Here is an 18147-nt window from a genome sequence, read left to right as displayed (position 1 = left end):
AAAAATGGCAAAAAAAAAAAAAAAAACATATTAATCCTTAGCCCACACAAAATGTACTCTAGGTTTATAATAACCTTTCATGGGTGGGAACCACATGCCAAAACTACATAAATAAAAATAAAATAAAGCATGGGCCACTGTTACAGGATATAACATTTGCATCAGTAAAAAAAGCTTACAACAGCAAAACTATTAAAAATGTATTGAATAAACCAATACAGGCTTCAAGACAACAAGCAGTATATCTTATATCAAAAAAAATCTGGAACCTACGAAGAGACCAGAAGTTTTCTAAAATCTATTGCAATTGCAGCATTTAACATCTGACAACTTACTTACTGCATCTGACAGATAGGATGTTCCGGAGAAATCCATCAAAATGAATATGTCAGAGATGTAGAGAAAATAAGAGTGCATAAATCTGGAATGACCTTTCACACCACCAATAAAAACCATCAAGTCAATTGGCAAATCACCAAAATACCATACACAGTGTTTAATCTACCCTATATATATATAAAATGATAAGCCTTTTTATGTCACTTTTTGAAACTCAGGGGCTACCTGAGTGTCGAGTTTTCAAAATTCAAAGAGAACCTACCTACCAGCTCGGAACTTGGGGGGAAGGGGGGGGCATACCCCCCTCTTTCAGGTCTTTAAAATTCGAGTCATCAGAATCCAAGGAGAACCAGCATACCAGTCCAGAACATGGGGGTTGGGCGCCATAGGTGCGCGGGGAGGGGAGTAGCCCCTCTAGTACTTATATAAGTAAATTTAAAGAGGCTAGTAAGACGATACGATGGCTGACTCAGTGTAATAAAAACCAAGACCTAATATTAAATGATCTCTGAGCAGTACATGTGGGCGAATTAGGCTATGAGACAAAATATGTTACGAGGGACATCCAGAAAGTAAGTTCCATTTTTAAATATTTTCACTGCAACGGTGTGCATGCATGCTGAGTTTGTTGATTCTTTAGCAAAGTGTTGGTGCTATTTTCAGACCTTCTTGCAGTGCGTATGCTTCTTGGTGTGTGTTTATAATGTCTAAGAAAATCAAATTGCCTGCCGCATGTGAAATTAGGTCAGTTATCCATTTCTTGAATGTGAGGAACATTAAAGCAGCTGAAATTAATCGACAAATTATTGAGGTTTATGGAGAACACGCAATGAGTGATTCAATGGTATTCAATGGTACGAAGATGGGTAAGACTTTTTAATGAAGGACAGGTGTTCATGATGATGAACGAGTGGGCGACCATCTTTACTGACTGACGATTTGGTGCATTCAGTTGAAGAGAAGATTCGACAGAAAAGGGGATTCACTATGACGTCATCTTGCTGCAATTTCCAGGAGTTTCACGTTCATGTCTTCATGAAATTGCGTCGGAGAAACTAAATTATTGGAAATTGTGTGCACGCTAGGTACCGAAGTTGCTGAAAGAACAACACAAAGTGAATTGGCTGGCCAGTGCATTGTAATTCTTGACATGCAACTATGAGGATGGCAATGCTTTCCTAAGAAGACTTGTCACCAGGGATGAGACTTGGGTGTCGCACGCAACCCCTGAATCCAAACAACAGTCCATGGAGTGGAGGCACACCTCATCACCAGTCAAGATGAAATTGAAGACAACGGTTTCCACTCAGATAATCATGTGCACTGTGTTTTGGGATAGACAAGGAATTTTGCTGGTAGACTTCTTGGGTCAAGGCTCTACAATCAACACGAGTATGTACTGTCAAACCCTTAAGTAATTGCATCATGCGATCCAGAATAAACGACGCGACATGCTTACCAGGGGCGTTGTTTTGATTCTTGATAACACTTGCCCACACATGGCTGGCATAACACAACAACTTCTCACCACCTTCAGCTGGGAACAATTCCATCATCCACCATATAGTCCTGACCTAGCGCCAAGCAACTCTCAGTTCAAACATCTGCAATCTTTCCTTGGTGGCCAGCGGTTTCAAGACAACGACGAGGTCAAAGAAGCAGTCAATACGTGGTTTGCATCACAGGCTGCAACCTTCTACGATGAAGGTATACAACTCTTGGTGCACCATTATGATAAGTGCCTGAACAATGGAAGAAATTATGTAGAAAAGTAGTGGAATCTACTTTAATTTCCAATAAAGTTTTTTTTTTGTAAGTGTATTTTCGTTTCTCATGACAGCCCACTGGAACTTACTTTCTGGACATCCCTCGTATATCCTGTTCAATGACTCAAATCCATGATATCTCATCCCTGCATCCAACATCTGCTGGATGTTGAATGAATTACGAAAATGATGGTTTCTTATTTAGAAATCTTCATGTTAATCTCTCTTTTATATTCATGTTTTATTGTATCAATCTGAAGAAGTACACAATATTGTTTATGAAACTAGTAACTTACTTATTTTACTTTTTTTTTACGTGGTATTTTGCCAGTATTTATTCCATAATTATGAATACTACAAGCCATGGTAATAAAAACTCCACAAAATAACAATATATCTTATGAAAAGAATAAGTTCATAAGTTGAATTTATCTTATAATTGATTATTCTGTAATGTATTCTCGAGATTAGGCTCTGTAAATCTAAAATAATATTTCATTAGTAGTTTTGTTCCAAATTCTTTTATTATTTGTACAGGCAAACCACAACTTGCAAATATATTTCCCTGAACAAAATATGTTTGTAAGTTGTGGTTTGCCTGTATAAATAATAAAAGAATTTGGAACAAAACTATTAACAGGAAACTAAAAATGAAATATCATTTTAGATTTACAGAGCCTAAACTCAAGCATACATTACAGAATAATCAATTATAAGATACTAACGACAGAATTCTGATACCATCATATGTCATTAAAATGCATGTGATTATTATTTATTCAATATTACCTAAAGATAAAAGATGATTATAAAGTAATACTCGGGATGTTAAACGAGCCCTAATCGCAGTAATAATTTTTTCCACACAAGATGCACTAGCTAGATGCTGGCGTTTTGCTTCCAAATCATCAAAATCTGCAAGTAAAAATTCCAGTCCAGCTAATCTTTGAGCCCATAGATATGGATAACCAGCTCCTGAAGCAGCAAAAGGAAATTCGTCCTTCCTGTTTAATAATGGAGGAAAATTTATCAATTATTTTTATCCTATCAGTTGAAATTACAATAGTTAACTAAGAAAAAGCAAGAGGCAATACTGCTGGTAAACCAACTAAGTCACTATAATACAGTAACTATAAGTACATTCTATATGTATAAATAAATAAGTACAACTATACAGCACATCTGTAGACATCATTCCATATCATCAAAGAAATTCTGCAAAGGTGCCTAAAGCCTTAGAAATACACAAATGCATTAAGAGGGGATTTACCAGGTGTCTCAAGTTGTATGCTTGCTTATTATAGCAAAGATTAAAATTTCCCCAATACTAATGTTTAGGTCTCACTGTCCAATCCAGGATTACAGGAACCTTTATAAAGATTTTTTCATCAGAAGGTGAGTCAGCAAATCTCATACAGAGGTAGAAGTGGCATGGATTTTGCCTCCTGAAAATATGATTTTTTTTTTATCCTGGAAAAAATATATGCAAAGAATATGTGCAATTCCAAGCAAACAGAATGGCCTTGTAGCATTAGTTCATATCTATAAAAAGAGAAACAAAACTGTACATGATCATTAGAGAGGAATTTCAGCGTTAAGTATTCCAGATATGATTTATGGAAGCATACTTAAGAGTCTAAGAAAAATGGCAAAAGAGAAACTTTGAGAAGGACAAGTTGGGTTCCAGCCAAACAGAGCTTATTTTCACTTTACAACAAATAGTTGAGACTATTACAAAGATTTGTACTTATGTTTTGTATATCTGAAAAAAAGAATATGACAAGTTACGAAGAGAAAATCTGTTCAGAATTCTGCAATGATATGAGGGAAATGAAACATTATCCAGAGCAACAGCAATACATAGCCTTTGTTTAAATTGTTGTTAATCTGCAGATAGAACTGAAGGAAGTAAAGGAAGATGGTCTCATGCAAACTCAGAGAGTGTAGGTTTAGACAAGGATAAACACTATCTCCACTCTTATTCATCATAGATGTGGATCTCATTATGAAAGAAAGTGGCATTAGGCCAGCCAGATATCAAAATTGGAAATGTTAACCTCAGTTCTTTTCTTTATGCAGATGATCTTATACTATTAAATAAATCCAGTATAAGTCTGATTAACTAAACTGAATAACTGTTTTTTTTTTTTAAACAAAAAATTGGTATGAAAATAAGTAGTAAATAGATAAAAACAGACTATGAAAACAGGCAAGAATATTTAAAAACATTTTCTGCATCCTGAATAAAGAACCTATAAAACAGTGGTGTCCATAAAACATCAATCACAAATATTTTTAATCAATCACCAAGAATATATTCATATATTTTTCTTAAGACTGCAATTATCAAGAATGCAGTTTGTTAATAACATTACCAAAAGTACATCAAGTCTTAGAAATAATTTTGCTTTAATGACTCTACTTAATGGATTCAGATCTTACATACCCTTATACTATGATATGTGCTATATACACAACCATATTCCACTCTATATACACTATATACAATACTATTCAATGTTTATGAAAAAGTTTCAGTAAGGAAATACCGTGAGTAGAAATATTACTTACTATTATAATAACGGAATTAAATCACGTAAAATATTCTTTATTAGTAGAATTTTCACCTGAGTATCACAGGCATCATCATCAGTACAAGTACAAAGCTAATTAAACAATAGCTGATATATTCATAAAGCACGACCTAAGTAGCTAAGGTTAAATTTCCTAAATTTATTTCACCAAAAAATATTTTAAAAAAATTAAATAAATAAATAAAATTTCATCATCATCAAATTCCTGATATGTACCAGCAAGAGGTGTATAGGATATAGTACTACATGAAAAATTTACATCATTACCAACTTCCTATCTACAATTTTCCTCCAAATCAGTCTGTTAAATGTCGAGTCTCCAATATTATCAGGTCTTATATTTCTGTCTTCTAAGGCAGTTTTTACTGTATCAATACACCTATATCTCGGTCTTCCTCTGAGTCATTTTCCTGCCAACCTGGCAGAGAACACTTGTTTTGCTAATATTTCTTCTCTCATTCTGCTTAAGTGACCGTACCACCTGAGATTAGCTCTGCTAATGCATTCCTGGATGCTGACAATATCAAGTTCTTTCCTAATATCCTTGTTTTTAAATGATATTGCCATCTGTTCATGCCCCTAATCTTTCTCAGGACTGTCATGTCTGCAGTCTCTAGTCTTTGGTCGTGTTTTACTTCTAACCCAGCTCTCAGATCCATAAGTTAAAATTAGTTTAAACACTGTCATGTATACAGCTAATTTCTCTCTTATTACATATAAATTTATTCAGTTGACTTCCTACCATACCAGCTTTGTTGATTCTGTTGTCTATTTCCATATTTAATTTACCATCTTCACTAAAAATCGTGCTTAAGTATCTGAAATATTTTACTTGTTCTATAAGTTCTCCATTCACAATGCAGTTGATATTTTCAATGTTTCTGCCTATTTTCATTGTCTTTGTCTTTTTAATGCTGACCTTCATACCATACATATTACAACAGTTATTCAAGTTAGTCATCGAATCTTGCAGACTTGTAGCAGATTTATTTAGAAGTATAACATCATCCGCATAAAGCAAAGAGCTGACATTAACATCTCCAATTTTGATATCAGGTTCATTACCACATTCCTTCATAATGTGATCCATATAGATAATGAATAAGAGAGGGGATAATGTACATCATTGTCTGACACCAGATTTAACATTAAACCATCTTCCTGTACTTCCTTCAATTCTAACTGCTGACTAAGTATTGCTTGATATAATGCCCCATTAACACCATATAACTGTAGCGTTTGGAATAGCTTCTCTTTTGGCACCTTGTCATATGCCTTTTTCCAGAGCTACAAAACTTAAATACAGATCTTCGTTATATTCCCATGATTTCTCAACTATCTGTCGTAAAGTGAAAATCTGATCCTGACAGCATATATTTGGCCTGAATCTAGCTTGTTCTTCACCAAGCTTCTCTTCCACAATCCTTTTACCGTTTCTCAAGTATACTTACATGTATTTTAACAGGAACACTCAATAATGAAATGACTATGTAATTCTCATATTCAGTTTTACCTTCCTTTTTATATATGGGTACTACGAGAGTTCTACTCCAATCATCTGGAATTAGTCCCTCTGTTCAGGCCTTCTGAACTATGCAGTGCAGCCACTGTATCCCTTTTATACCTCCATACCTGAGCATTTCTGGTCGAATATCATCTATTCCTGCAGCCTTTCGATGGCTTTTTCTACTTCAAGTATGGATATGTATTCCTGATTAAATGCCTGGTCAGTGTTTTTTGCTACTGTGCTGTCATCACTGCTTGTTTCATTTAGCAGTTTTTCAAAGTATTTACTCCATACTTCAAGGATATCTTTTCCTTCCTTTTTTATGTCACCTTTATCATCTCTAACTCCTTTTACAGCACTCTTTCCTCCATTCCTAAGCTTCTTCAACAACCTCCAGAATATTTTGCCACTTTCTTGATATTTATTTTCTATATTCTTGCCAAAGTCCTTCCGTGACTTTTGTTTAGTAAGTTTTACACAGTGCTCAGCTTTCTCACATTTGTCTCTGTATTCTCTAAGAGCATAAGCTGACTTATTTGCCAGGACCTTTTGATATGCTTTCTTTTTTCCCTTCACTAGCTCTTTAACCTTTTGTGTCCACCATGGAGTTCTGATTTTTCTATCCTTGCAGGCAACCTCACTGCATGAATCAATCTCTCTGGCTGAATCAATCAGGTTTCTTCAGGGCTTGCCACTGAATCTCCAAGGTTTGGTTCCTGTTCTCAAACTCTTTCATATTTCCATGAATAATATTTGTGTATTTTAGACTACAGTTCCCATATGAGAGTTGCTTAACTTTTATTCCATTTAAAACTTTCTTATATGTTATTCTTTTCAATATGAAATTCAATTTTATCCTGCTGAAGACTAAATGGTGATCAATTCCAATTTCATATCCTCTGTACACTCTGGTGTCCTGCACCAGTAGGAAAACATCACTATCATCAATAACATAGTCAATGAGACTTTTCTTATTCCTTCCCTCTTCTCTCCTTGTGAATTTGTGCACATTTTTATGTTGGAACATTGTGTTAGTAATAACCAGTCCATGTCCTGAGCAGAAATCCAACAAGTATTTGTGATTATCATAAGTTATTTTCTCCAAATTTTCACAAAATATTTCTGTATGTCTGACAATCATTTCCTACTCTGCTATTTAGATCCCCAACAAGGATCAACTTTTTGTTTTTCATTGTGTCAGTTGCATTCTCTAAATCCTCAAAAAATTCTCCACTTCTTCCTTAGTAGAACCTTCTGTGGGACCATAGGCACAAATAAGTCTCACTGTCCAGTTTCCCATTCTCATATTTGCCCACATCACTCTACCTGAGACTGCCTGCCATTAAAGAAGATTAGCCTCATATTTAGTGTTGAATACTATGGCTATTCGTTCTTTTCCTTGATTGTCATTACCTAAAAATAACATTTTCTGTTTATTGGTCAGAAAGATCACACCAGTTTTTGTCTTTTTTGTTTCAGTCAACCCTATTATGTTGATCTGGTACTTATCCAATTCCTCAGCTAACTCCATTTCTTTGCCATTCAAGCTTCTTATGTTGATCGTACTGATCTTGAACTCTGGTGATGTTGAGTTTGGGTGGGTTTTAGGATTTGTTCCAGTAGCTGACTTTTCGCTGCTTGCCATAGTTCCCCGCAAAAATAACGGGGCCTTGTTTAACTGGCCGACGCACCAGCCGGCATGAAATTCTGTCATGTTGTACCATGATTTTTTTAATTTGGTTTAAGCCAATAAGAATACAATTTGGTTAGCTAAATCCCAAATTGCCAACCCATCCTCGTTCGTTCAGTATCCAGGTAGATACCTAACAGGGTACACCATAAGATGGTGATTACTGGACATTAGGTCAGAAGTCCTGATCAGTTCTCTGCATTCCTTTAAAGGCTATGTGGAGGTCTCCATCTTAGCTTTGATCCTTAAGCACCCCATCATTTTAGTTATTTTTATTATAATAAAAGATTATTATAATAGATTAGAAATAGCATGCCAAGCAAAACAATACGGTAAGTTGAAACTACACTTATCGAGGCAATTAAATTGGCTGGCCTTTTTAAAAAGATGACAAGGACTCCAGAGGTATTCTTCACTGTGTTAGACTTAAAACCAAATTTAAATCAAATAAAGCCCTCCAGATATACAAACGTGCTAGTCTGGCACTATTACGAGAACAGATTGCTTCAACTTGCGCCAGCCTCGCTACAACAAACGCCACCATTGGCTTGTAACAACCAGATCTCCGCTATATTTAATCCTGAACTTTTGTCCATTCTCTTTGGCATCTCAGAAGCTTCCTCTCAGAAAGAATTCCAAAATAAAAAATAAGCACATCAAAAAGTTTAATAACCTTTGTAAATCTAAACCGCTACCTCAAGTTTAACCACTCCATACAGTAGCCAACCTATCATCTAAAAGACTCAGCAAAGATGCCAGTAGTGCCCTAAGCCTTGAACACAATTTTGTCGTCACACCTAAAGAAGTTCCGGTATTGGATATTATGTACAACATCAAATGCAGAATTCGTCACTTGCTCCATAAACAGCCAATAACATCAGAACTGATGTAGCTAACATCCTCTCCCGGTCATCAAAAAATTAATTTATCTTCCAGACAACTCTCCCCCCTCAGAAAATTACGAAAAGAAAAAAGTATTGTCATCACCAGAGCTGATAAGGGTAATGCCACACTCTTTCTTAATACCTCGGAATATAATCGGAAAATGGATATTATTCTCCGTGATCGTGCTACCTACATACCATTTGAACACGATCCCACAAAAACTCAAGTTAAAAAACCTACTTTAAAAAGTGTCCTCCTGACATTACAAAAAACTGAAACCATTCGGTTCTCCCCCACCCCCCTTGTATATACAGTTTACCTAAAATCCACAAATCTAATTCTCCCCTAAGACCTACAGTAGATGCCACCAATGCACCTTGCTACAAATTGACAAAGCAGCTAGCTAACTCTTCGAAACCCCCATCACTGGTCTTACCATATCTTATGTAAAAAACTCTACCCACTTTAAAAACTTACTTTAAATAATACAGACAACATATTGGTCAGCTTTGACATCATCTCATTGTTTACCAATATTCCCCTAATTGACACCTTAACACTGTTAAAGTATGTTTTTCCTTCTGATATCTTAGAGCTCTTTTCCTTTGCCATCAACTCTGGTTATTTTTCTATAAACAGCAAACTCTACAAACAGATAGAGATAACTGCCATGGGTTCCCCTCTCTTGTCAATTTTTACACGGAAAATTTTGAAAAAATGAGCCATAGACTTCATAGACTTTTCCCCTCTAAAACCTTCTATCTGGCTAAGATATGTAGATGATGTGTTCTCTATTTGGCCTCATGGCCCAGAACACATTAGATTCCTTCCTCAGTCACCTCAATAGTCTACATCCAAGCATCCAGTTTACGATGGAAAAGGAAAATAACAATAGCTTACCCTTCCTAGGCATCTTAGTAACATGCCTTCCTAATGGTAACCTTTCTTTCTCTGTATATAGAAAACTTACTCATACAGGCAGATACATTCACAAACTCTCCCACCACCACCCTCAGCAATATGGCATTATTAAAACTCTAACCAACAGAGCAAACAATCTTCGCTCCAGTGAAACTGCCTTTTCAACCAAACTCAAACACATACACAGCACCTTCCTCTCCAATGGCTACAGTGACTACGGAATTAAAAAAATAATCAAGTCCTTCCCCATTCCCTGACCATCTCTTCAGAAGGACTTCAGAAATGCCATCACCATACCTTACACCCATGGTACATCAGAAAAAATAGCCAGATCATTAAAAAAGTACAATCTCCACACAGCTTTTAAGCCCCACCATAAACTTGCTACCCATATCCGTTCAATCAAAGATCCGCTCCCTCCTCTCTCAGTGCCTGGAGTATATATAGTGCCTTGTGCCTGTAAACTGGCTTACTTTAGACAGAGGCAGATCAGCAACCATCCGGGTAGAAGAACACAAGTGATACATTTGTAATCACGATTATGGTCAATCTGGCCTTGTAGATCATGTTTTGGATACAACCCACAGGAACTCCTGGAAAAATACCACCATGCTCCACCATCATAAATTCAAAAAAGAAAGACTGTTCTTTGAATCTGCATCTGCACTCAGGAATCAACCTAATTTAAACAAATATGGATGCATTAAACATTCCAAAATTTGGGAAACATTAATTATCAGAGATACCTGTTCCTAGACCACTTGCAAATGCACATAGAGGGCAAACCACCTAGGACTTTAGTTTCACTCGCTATTGTATTTTATTTGTGTGTATGTTGTTATAAAAAGTTTTTTGTAATCTCTGAAGATGTCTCTGTGATGGAGACGATTAGAAGTATTAAAATTTGTTTTAATCCTTTCTCAGTGCTGATAATGTTCCATTAAACCTCCAACATGAATTCTTCACAGAACTTAAGCCTCAACACATGAATTAATATATTGTAATTCTTTTTGTAATAGTTCTTCTAAAGAACAAAAGGAGTGGGCTCTATGAACCAGTCTTTTTATAGTAGCTGCCTTTTGACTGGGATGATGATGTGATTCAGCATGGATGTACTGGCCTGTATGAATCTCCTTCCTATTGACTGTGAATCGTAGGTTGCCATCTGGTTGGAAAAGAATTAAGAGGTCTAGAAAGGCTAACAGCTTACTTCTACTTCTAGGGTGAACTGGATCCTTGGATGAAGTACATTTATTTTTGAGAGAAACTGTTGTAATTCTTCCAAAGTGCCCTTCCATATTCATGACTTATTTTTTAACTGTATTAACAACACCATAAATTTCATCAAAGAGATGTTTTATTAACTGCTTATATTTCGCTGAATTTCAACTCAGCATCAGCAGAGCACAACACACTTGTACACACGACAGTGAGTGAGTGAAACAATACAATTGCAATGGACAAAAGATCTAAAGTCATATTTTTGGAGCCATCTAACGGAAGGAAAAAAAAAAAAAAAAGCTATGCGGGAGTTTCTCTTACGATAACAGTCTCCCAAATTTTTGGCAAATTAAGGCAACCATATTTGTTAAAGTTGGGAGAATTCTTCAAAGCCATTGTGACTCAAAAAATAACCTTTCACATCTATAACGACTCCTAAATAGCACATTCATTTTCCTCCATCTAATCCTGTGTGAAGGAGTGTCCAAAGCGTGGTCTGCCAGTCCCGACTTGCCATAGTAATAGTAGCGAATGTATCTTTCATGTTCTTCCAGGCAGATGTTCACTGATCTTCCTTTTTACCCATAATAGGCCAAGTCACAGTCACACGGAACTTCATACACTCCTGGGTGTGCTAAAGGGTGAAGTTTATCCTTAGGCGAGCGGATCAGAGTTGCCAGCTTGACATGAGGTTTGAAAGTGGTGCGAAGGCCATGTTTCAACAATACTTTGGCTATCTTTTTGTGATGTACCTCTGATATAGGGAATAGAAACGATCAAATTGTGTTCTTGTGTATTAGGGGAGGGCAGAGTAATGGGCCTATGTAGTATTTTTATCTATTTTGTAGGGATTGTAGCCGTTGGCTAAGAACGTATGGCGCAGGTATTGGAGTTCAGTGGTCAGAGCTGTATCGTTGGAACAAATGGCTCTGGCTCTGTGTGTAAGTGTTTTTAAAATGCCGTACTGTTGGACTGGATGATGATGTGACTGTTTATGTAGGTATCTTCCTGTGTGTGTAGGCTTTCTATAAATAGAAAGAGATAGTGATCCATCTGAAAGGCGGGTGACTAATGTGTCAAGAAATGGTAAACTGTTATTTGATTCTTTTTCTACTGTGAAGTGAATCTTGGGGTGTTGGCTGTTTAGGTAGGTGACAAAAGCATCCAAAGTGTCTTGTCCATGGGGCCACATGGCAAACACATCATCTACATAGCGTAACTACATTAGTGGCTTGTATGTAGCTGTGGTGAGTACTTTGTTTGCAAAGTGTTCTATGTAAAAGTTTGCTAACGGGGGTGGGGGGACCCTTAGCAGTACCATTAATCTGTTTGTAGATTTTTCCTCCCCATGTAAATTAACCTGCATTCATAGTAAATTTAAATAATTCAAAAATATCAGGGGGAAATTTAGACTTGATTAAATCAAGAGTGTCCATAAGTGGTACATTGGTAAATAAAGAGGTGACATCAAAACTCACCATTATGTCTGAATTTTTTAGGATAAGATTTTTAACTAGCGTTTTGAAATGGACTGAATTTTTTACAAAAGTAGAGGAGTTGCCAGTAAGGAGAGCAAATGACTTGGCTAAATGCTGGGCCAGTTTATATGTGGGGCTATCTATGCTATCGACTATGGGGCACAGGGGGATATTACTTTTGTGGATTTTTGTTAATCCATAAATACGGGGTGGTTTAACATGAATTGGTTTTATTTTCCTGATGATTTCTCGTACACACTGTTGTGTGTACAAGTGTGCTGTGCTCTGATGATACTGAGTTGAAATTCAGCGAAATATAAGCAGTTAAAAAAACATCTGTTTGATAAAATTGTTTTGGTGTTGTTAATACCATTAAAAAATAACGTCATGAATAACCATCAACACCTAAGCTTATCTGTTAGATTGTTGATTCTGCAGGGAGAAGATACTGTATACAAAGCAAGACGGTTTGGTAAGTTGAAACTGAAATTGTCCAGAAAATTGAACAGATTAGTCTTCCTTAAATGATGCCATGACAATGATATCATTCCATCTTTTCTGAAATTTAAAGAAAAGTTACAATTGGTAAAGGCACATCATATATATCGATGGGCGAGTTTAACGCTTCTCTGAGAACAAATCGCCACTACTCGCATAGAGCTTAGTAAGTTAAACAGATCTTCGCTGCTCTAGAACAAGAACTAATCAACGTGCTAAATCCTGAAATGTGGTCTGTCCTACATCACATCTCCAAAGTTACAGCAAAAAAAAATTTACAAAAGTATAAAAGCAGACACCTGAAGAAATATAAACCCCTACAACAGCAGCAACATACGAAGTCCCGACCGCAACTTCGACGAGACCATGTGGACATAAACCTATCGTCTGAAACACTCACTGAAGAAGCCAAGAATGCTCTCAGTCTAGGGCAGGGTGGCAAAAGTGGTGCATTGCATGATTAGAAGTTGGCACTGAACCCCAGAGAAAAATTTAAAAAAATTTTGTATACGATTTATATATATATATGTATATGTATATATACATATATATATATATATTCATTTTTCTAAATTAACTGACTTAAAACCCGAGAATTATAACACAATGACATTTATTTGAAAAAACGCAACATGTTTCGTCAAGAATGACTTCATCAGGCGATAAGAACATAGAAAGATATTAAAAGACACGAAATTAACATTGACACACTCTAAAGCTATACAATTATAAAGCCATAATATTCGACTGTAAATTACAGTTATTATGAACTTGAACTACAGTCCGAGTTAAAGTTCTATTGTTGTACACCTGTGCGTGTGTGGAATCACGCGATCTCCAGTATCTAATAGTAGAGTTGAAAGAGTCAGCCAAATTATAGCTAAGATTGTTATTCATGTGAAAAGGGTCCAATTTAGAAAAATGAACATATCCCAACCCCGAGTTAATAGTACTAATCATCATATATATATATATATATATATATATATTTTTATGAAAAAAATTGAATGACTAGAACCGAGATTTAATTAAAAAGGTTTTAATATAAACACACTACTAGTTTCGGCCTGTAACAGCCTTCTTCAGGTGACATTATAAAAGAAAAAACACTAAACATTGAGGGTTAAAAGACTATGAACATCATAGACAGTCTTTATACATAATTAGCATTAAAACGTTGTAGTTGTATTTGAAGCTGTTCTTTCATTTGTTGCATTGTTGGGAGAGTGCTTGCTTGCTGCATCACGTGAACGCCAGTACATGATTACAGCTGAATGACTATCAGGGAGGTTGTAGCTTAAGTTGTTATTTAGATGAACAGGATTGAAGATGATTTCTCTCGATTCCACAATTTTTCTCTCTATTTCGTCACTGCAACGGAAGATGTTTGTAGATTTTTCCCAGCAGACTTTGTGACTTTGGTTATCATCATTAGGATTAGCCGAGAAGAGGATATGACTTGATAATGCACTTGCTCGCTGTCTCTTGTAAGTAATGTCTCTCATGTGTTCTTCCATACGCATTTCGACAGATTTGTCTGTCTGCCCGAAATAAGGAATATCGCAGTCACATAATATTTTATATACGCCAGGGTATTTGAGTTGATGATGACAAGGTTTTGGGTGGCTAATTAAGGAACGGATCTTTGGAAGTGGAGTGAACAAGGTTCTGATATTGTATTTTTTTAGAACTTTTGCTAATTTATGTGAAACAGTACTTATGTAAGGAATAGATATATTGCTTTTGAATCTATTTGTTTCTTCTGAGTGATGTCTGGGAGGATTAAGAAGGAATTTGTTAATGATTTTCTTGGAATATCCATTAACTTCGAAAGAAGTTTTCAGATGGTTTATTTCTGTAAGCAATTCATTTGGATCATCAAGAAGAGAACGGGCTCTATGTCCCAAGGTGGAAATTATTCCAAGCTTATGAGGAGGGAAATGATGGGATTGACAGTGCAGATATCTGTTGGTATGTGTGGGTTTTCTATATATCGATATTTTTAGTTTACCAGCAGAAGAGCGAGTCAGTTTGACATCAAGAAAAGGCAAGGAATTATCCGTTTCAAGCTCAGCAGTAAACTTAATACTTTGATGTCGGCTATTGAGATGTTCGAGGAAAACCATAAGGGATTCATGTCCATGGCTCCAAACAATGAAGACATCATCCACATAACGTTTCCAAACTTTAGGTGTTAAAATAAAGGAAGAGATAGCTTTGGTTTCAAAATCTTCTAAGTAAATATTTGCAAGAACAGGAGATAAAGGATTACCCATAGCCAGTTCATGATTTTGTTTGTAAATATTATCTTGAAATTTGAAGTAACCGGACCTGATGCAATGTGTAAGCAACTCTTCATCTGTTGGGACATTAGTGAACAAAGAAGTTATGTCCAAGCTAGCCATGATGTCATTTTCATCAACTGTAATATCCTTGATGTATGTAACAAATTCTGTAGTGTTCTTGATAAAGGAAGGTGATTTCCCTGAAAAACTTTTGAGGTATTTGGCAAGGTATTTTGAAAGATTGTATGTAGGTGAATCGATACCTTCTACTATTGGGCGTAATGGGATGTTCTCTTTATGGATTTTAGGAACACCATATATGCGAGGAATTAACGGATGGAGAGAGCGAAGAGATAAACGGACGTTTCGGGATAATTCAGTTGTTGTTTTTAATAAGTTGTTTGTACGATTTTGAAGTTCACGAGTTGTATCTCTCTCAAGTATTGAGTAGGTATCATTACGTAGTAAATCAATCATTTTATTCTTGTAATCTTCGGAGTTCATGATGACTGTTGCATTTCCTTTATCTGCAGGTAGGATGATTATATCTCTGTTGTTTTTTTTAAACTTTTAATAGCTTTGCGTTCAGTTGAAGTAATGTTGTCTGCAAATTATCTAGAGATTCTTCCAGTATTTCAGCTATGGTTCTTTTTTTATTGAAAAGAAAAGCGAGAGTGCGTTTAGTATCCGATATTCTTTCCGACAGTAGGTCTAATTTAGCTTTATGATATAATATAACCATAGCTGAAATACTGGAAGAATCTCTAGATAATGAAAGTTGGCATACCTTTAATACCTACTGTGAATCTCAAGCAGCCAGATTACAATATAATAACAAAGTAAATCTTATAAGAAAATTTGAAACGTTAAAGAGTTTACAGAATAATAGGAACTCAAAACCACACATCAATATTGACAAAGTCGTTATCAACAAATCCTCCTATATACTTTCAGATGTAGAACAAAGCATCCTTAGTAAAGGTCTAAACTTCATTCCTTCACCAAAATTAATACCAAAGGAAACACTACTTACAAAAATAGAAAGAGCTGCTTCTTTTCTCCCTCAACAAGATGCAAACCTTCTACGTATTGAATCAATCTTTATTATCAATAACGCAAAACCACCTGCAGACAACATTACTTCAACTGAACGCAAAGCTATTAAAAGTTTAAAAAACAACAGAGATATAATCATCCTACCTGCAGATAAAGGAAATGCAACAGTCATCATGAACTCCGAAGATTACAAGAATAAAATGATTGATTTACTACATAATGATACCTACTCAATACTTGAGAGAGATCCAACTCGTGAACTTCAAAATCGTACAAACAACTTATTAAAAACAACAACTGAATTATCCCGAAACGTCCGTTTATCTCTTCGCTCTCTCCATCCGTTAATTCCTCGCATATATGGTGTTCCTAAAATCCATAAAGAGAACACCCCATTACGCCCAATAGTAGAAGGTATCGATTCACCTACATACAATCTTTCAAAATACCTTGCCAAATACCTCAAAAGTTTTTCAGGGAAATCACCTTCCTTTATCAAGAACACTACAGAATTTGTTACATACATCAAGGATATTACAGTTGATGAAAATGACATCATGGCTAGCTTGGACATAACTTCTTTGTTCACTAATGTCCCAACAGATGAAGTCCTAACATTACTCAAGGACAAGTTATCCAAAAAAATGTTAGCCTTGCTTACACATTGCATCAGGTCCGGTTACTTCAAATTTCAAGATAATATTTACAAACAAAATCATGGACTGGCTATGGGTAATCCTTTATCTCCTGTTCTTGCAAATATTTACTTAGAAGATTTTGAAACCAAAGCTATCTCTTCCTTTATTTTAACACCTAAAGTTTGGAAACATTATGTGGATGATGTCTTCATTGTTTGGAGCCATGGACATGAATCCCTTTTGGTTTTCCTCGAACATCTCAATAGCCGACATCAAAGTATTAAGTTTACTGCTGAGCTTGAAACGGATAATTCCTTGCCTTTTCTTGATGTCAAACTGACTCGCTCTTCTGCTGGTAAACTAAAAATATCGATATATAGAAAACCCACACATACCAACAGATATCTGCACTGTCAATCCCATCATTTCCCTCCTCATAAGCTTGGAATAATTTCCACCTTGGGACATAGAGCCCGTTCTCTTCTTGATGATCCAAATGAATTGCTTACAGAAATAAACTACCTGAAAACTTCTTTCGAAGTTAATGGATATTCCAAGAAAATCATTAACAAATTCCTTCTTAATCCTCCCAGACATCACTCAGAAGAAACAAATAGATTCAAAAGCAATATATCTATTCCTTACATAAGTACTGTTTCACATAAATTAGCAAAAGTTCTAAAAAAATACAATATCAGAACCTTGTTCACTCCACTTCCAAAGATCCGTTCCTTAATTAGCCACCCAAAACCTTGTCATCATCAACTCAAATACCCTGGCGTATATAAAATATTATGTGACTGCGATATTCCTTATTTCGGGCAGACAGACAAATCTGTCGAAATGCGTATGGAAGAACACATGAGAGACATTACTTACAAGAGACAGCGAGCAAGTGCATTATCAAGTCATATCCTCTTCTCGGCTAATCCTAATGATGATAACCAAAGTCACAAAGTCTGCTGGGAAAAATCTACAAACATCTTCCGTTGCAGTGACGAAATAGAGAGAAAAATTGTGGAATCGAGAGAAATCATCTTCAATCCTGTTCATCTAAATAACAACTTAAGCTACAACCTCCCTGATAGTCATTCAGCTGTAATCATGTACTGGCGTTCACGTGATGCAGCAAGCACGCACTCTCCCAACAATGCAACAAATGAAAGAACAGCTTCAAATACAACTACAACGTTTTAATGCTAATTATGTATAAAGACTGTCTATGATGTTCATAGTCTTTTAACCCTCAATGTTTAGTGTTTTTTCTTT

The 18147-nt window shown here is 35.8% G+C and overlaps 1 protein-coding gene across 2 annotated transcripts in view; it reads right to left on the bottom strand.

Moving 5' to 3' along the window:
* Positions 1-18147, bottom strand: part of thoc5 (THO complex subunit 5) — a 514059-nt gene that overhangs the window by 139569 nt on the left and 356343 nt on the right. For both annotated transcript variants that reach the window (XM_090391636.1, XM_090391637.1), the window contains one exon: positions 2895-3109. In XM_090391636.1, the coding sequence (XP_090247762.1) occupies positions 2895-3109 (215 nt within the window). The remainder of the gene's footprint in view (positions 1-2894; positions 3110-18147) is intronic.

Source organism: Typopeltis vanoorti, chromosome 4 (assembly GCF_054136105.1).
Source record: "Typopeltis vanoorti isolate ZY-2024b chromosome 4, IOZ_Tvanoo_1.0, whole genome shotgun sequence".
Taxonomy (NCBI): Eukaryota; Metazoa; Arthropoda; class Arachnida; order Uropygi; family Thelyphonidae; genus Typopeltis; species Typopeltis vanoorti.
This window is presented reverse-complemented; position numbering and strand designations above follow the sequence as displayed.